Source organism: Zosterops lateralis, assembly GCF_965231275.1.
Source record: "Zosterops lateralis genome assembly, chromosome: Z".
Classification (NCBI taxonomy): domain Eukaryota; kingdom Metazoa; phylum Chordata; class Aves; order Passeriformes; family Zosteropidae; genus Zosterops; species Zosterops lateralis.
In genome coordinates, this window is record NC_139800.1 from 52,165,969 (window position 1) to 52,170,125 (window position 4,157).

At 50.3% G+C, this 4,157-nt stretch overlaps 1 protein-coding gene across 1 annotated transcript; it reads left to right on the plus strand.

Annotated features, from left to right (window-relative positions):
• Nucleotides 1-1,360: 1,360 nt before the first annotated feature.
• Nucleotides 1,361-2,083, plus strand: TMEM215 (transmembrane protein 215; the record flags this gene model as incomplete). The annotated part of the gene is made up of 1 exon (XM_083882921.1): nucleotides 1,361-2,083. The coding sequence occupies one exon, from the start codon at nucleotides 1,361-1,363 to the stop codon at nucleotides 2,081-2,083; it is 723 nt and encodes a 240-aa protein (XP_083739047.1).
• Nucleotides 2,084-4,157: the final 2,074 nt, after the last annotated feature.

Below are 4,157 nucleotides of genomic sequence, written 5' to 3' on the forward strand. Positions count from 1 at the left end.
GCAAGGCAAGTTGGAAATCTGCAACACAGAGGTGCTCTCTTGATGTTGTACTGTAGGGAGGGGAAATAGAACCCATGCTTTTCATGACCTGAGAAACATATGAGTGTTTTCTAAATTGGCTTCTCTGAGCTTTCCAAGTTTGTAGTATGAGGAAAATGAATCATGTTAATGGGAAAACTTAAAGAAACCATGGTTTCACAATTTTAGTTCACAGTGTCCTTTTCTGTTACCTTAATTTTCTTGGAAGTTTTCTGGTATCACTCTTTTTTATCTCTCACTATCTCTGCCCCAGATGAATGCATTTAGTCTGTATCACTGGCAACCTGCCTGAAGATGCTGCTGCCTCTTCATATTCCTACCTAGTTGAGGTCGTTTTCTGAATAGTCATTCAGCTCGTGGTGCTTACTTCAAATTACCATCCCCGAAGTGCATCAAATCACAAGGACAGAACGTCACCATCATAGTCGGCAGGCTATGGATACCAAGGGAACCCCAACATCTGTGTTCATTCTTGGGGAGGGAGTAACATCAGGAGAGGCTCTATCCCTAAGAGCCACCCTCAGGATGAAATCCAGCCGCCACAGAGCATCTCCCGAAGCCTTGCTCTCCACCGGTGCCTAACTCGGGAGAAGACTCGGAGCAGGACTGCCGTCTGCCCGGGACAAGAATTACTTCGCAAGCCCCGTCCTCACCGAAGAAGAGGCTTTAGGTGCGGAGGATGCACACGCCGGCTTCCCGAGGAAGGACGCCCGTCGAGGGTCCGCCCCCCCTGGCCCGAGAGGGACAGGCTGCCCGGGGCGGCGGCGCCGGCCATCAGGTAGGGGCGGCCCCGCCGAGCCCCGGCGCCGGCCGCGGAGCATCCCGCGGAGCATCCCGCGCCGGGCGGAGCGCGTACTCACGGCCGTGCGGAGCTCCGCCGGGGCCGGGTGAGGACGAGGAGGAGGAGGCGGGGGCCGGGCAGGTGAAGCCCCGCGGCAGCTGTCTGCCCGGCCGCTGCTGCTGGAAGCTGCCCGGCCCCTCTGCCCCCGGCGCCTGGCGGGGCTCCAGCCCCCTGCACCCTCCGCCGGCGTGGGAGGGCGCGGCGGGGCCGCGGGCGGGGGAGCCGCTCCGGCCGGCCCCGGGGAGCGAGGGAGCGAGCGAGAGCGGGGGGGAGCGAGGGAGGAGGCAGGAGGCAGGACAGCTCCCAGCCCCGGCCCGCCCTCCGGCTGCGGCTCCGCCGAGGGGAAGCCGAGCGGTGCCGGCTGTCGGGGTGCTCCGAGCCTCGCTGCCCGGGAAACTTCGGAGGCTCGCCGGGGAGCGTCCGTCCCCTGCCCCGAGCGGCGCCCCGGCGGAGGGAAGTGTCCCCGTGCGCACCAGCTGGATGGCGAGGACCCTCAGACCCGACGACATCAACCCTCGGACGGGGCTGGTGGTGGCTCTGGTCAGCGTCTTTCTGGTGTTCGGCTTCATGTTCACTGTGTCCGGCATCAAGGGAGAGACCCTGGGAGACATCCCGCTGCTGGCCATCGGGCCGGCCATCTGCCTGCCGGGCATCGCCGCCATTGCCCTCACCAGAAAGACCGACGGCTGCACCAAATGTCCCGAGAACATGCGGCCGTGCTGCAAGGACACCAGGGACCGGGATGTCGTGGAGCTGCTAAGGACCCCCTCGGACCTGGAGTCTGGCAAGGGAAGTTGTGACGAGCTGTCCAGGAAAGCTTACCGCAAGGACAGGAGAGGGCTGAGGGGAGAGGACACCGTGTTCATCTGCACCACCAGCACCGCCGCCGCCGCCACGGGAGAGGGCAAGAGCCTCACCAGAAAGGCGGAGCAGGAGGAGATGCTGAAATACCTGGAGAGCTGTTACCCAGAGATGCCAGAGAATGTGTTCGTGGGAGATGGCTCCACATACAGTGCCTTGGAGAAGAAGAGCTCTTCTCCCAGCAGGGACAGCACTCCTTGCCCTGACATTGAAGATAACATTTTTGTGGCTCCTAAAGATAGTATCATTGTCTGCTCCTACAAGGATAACAGCCCTTATGACAGGTACTGTTGTTACATAAACCCCACTGGAGTCAACTCAGACCAGGAGACCATTGTGTGAAAGATGCATACTTTATATATATGTATGTATACAAAACCTGCAACTTCAACTTCTTCATAGGGGATAATATAGCTGACTGCATGGGACAATCCTGATACTATTTCAATTTAAAGTCGTATGTGACTGATACTCAAACCTTTTGTGCCTGAAGTATGCTTTCTGTAAGTAAACAAGCATGTTTAAAGGTTAAAGAATTCAATTTTTCATATTTGAAAAAAAATATATTTTTATTTTATTTTCTCCTTGTCCCTCCCTTCTGTTTTCCTGCTGCCTCTTATACCCAAGCCTGTAGGCACACTGGCAGGAGAGCAGCAGTGGCTGTCAGCTGAAATCAAGAGCTGAATGAAACTCTGGCACTGTCTGTAGGAAAGAATGTGGTGCTCTACGGCTTTTGAAATTTTGAATATATTTTGAAATACTGTCACTTCATTTTGGAGGGGATTGAGAGATGTCAGCATGAACTCCAATAGCTGGCTGATGTCAGGGAGTGTAGAAGTCATTTGTCTCCCTTTGTCCTGGCAGGATTTTATTTTCCTTTGTGTCAAGGAATAGATGTCCTGACCCCATGGGCTCTTCTGAAAGTCTCCTAGGAACCAGATAGGCTCAGGAGAGTTTTCAGGGATTAACACATCATCAACAGCATGAACACAGGCGTGTTAGTGTAATTTTCCACTGGTCTTGAGTTCACTGGAATGTTTCTAACACTTTTGGATTTTACAGGCATCCTTGACAAGGAGAATGCAACACGAACATGACACAGTTCTTGCAGAGACTAAGAGCAGATGTCAGTGAACTCAGGTCTTTAAAATATATTTCAGTACCTCAAAAATTGCTTCAGGAATAGACTTGTGTGAGTTATGTTCAGAGTGGGATCTGACTCTTCTGAAAATGCCATTTTCTTGTGCCTTTTCTAAAATGCCAGATGTTTCTGTATGGAGGATGCATGGTGACAGTCCACTCAGGGGTCTCAAAGCCATGCTTTGCTGGGAGAAGGGAACAGAGGACCTGACTGACAGGTGTTTTTTTTCACAGCTTATGGATACGTAGCAAGAAAATGTGAAGTGAGTAATGAAGATTAGCCATTCAAATTCAGAGCCTGCAGTTTCCATACTGAAATACAAATCCTGGCTATTCTGTCCAACACTAAGTTGCATGTTCCATGCTGTGCATAAACATCTTACCTGACCTTTACCGTGTAGGTAACAGAAATATGATACTACACAATGTGCATGCTGAGCAGGTACTCTAAGTGTTCTGGTCTTAGAGTAATGATTGCTAAAGCATAGAGTAATTTGCTAGCATCTCACAAAGCCCCAGTTCCTATAAGTAAACTCCCAGAATGCCAAAAAGTTCTTGTGTGATGAAAGTTTTAATAGCTGTTCCTACTTAGCTCGTTTTTGTCAACCATAAGTTGTACAGAGGAATGTATTGCATATGTTACTAGAGTAGGAAATCAGAAAAACAGCCTTTCATTTGTAGCAACATGAGAGGTTGTGTAGAAAATGAAAAGGAATTTTGCACTCAAATTGTGGACTTTTTGGAATGGAATGGAATACCAAAATGGAATTTTTTGGAAAGTGAATGTAAATTTTATACATATACTTATGTGTGTATTTGTTTGTTGAGGAATTTGTGTCAAATCGTAACAGACAACCAGTCTCTGAAGATGTTTCTAGAAAAGGGAAACTATTTTCTGGCTAGCTTGGTGTCTTTCAGACCAAATAAGATGTTAACCCTTTGGCCAGGCTTTGGTGTGGCGTGTGGATATTGTTAGGATAAATTCAAAAAACACTAGCTGATTGAAGTCATACAAAAACTCTGAAGAGGTGGTTAGAGGAAGCTCTGCTCCTCAGGCATGCAGCAACAGTATTGTGGTGATAAATGAATACCTACACTCTGTGCAGCCCAGGTTTTATCCAATGAGCAAAGGAATTCCACAAAAACAGACCCTCTCCCTGACATGATCAACTTCCACGTAAAAGCACTCAGTTGTTGTTAGCAGCTTACCTCCTGCTTAGGCTTAGTCACTGAGGACCTTATTCTGCAATGTACAGAGCAAGTCTTTCATGGCACC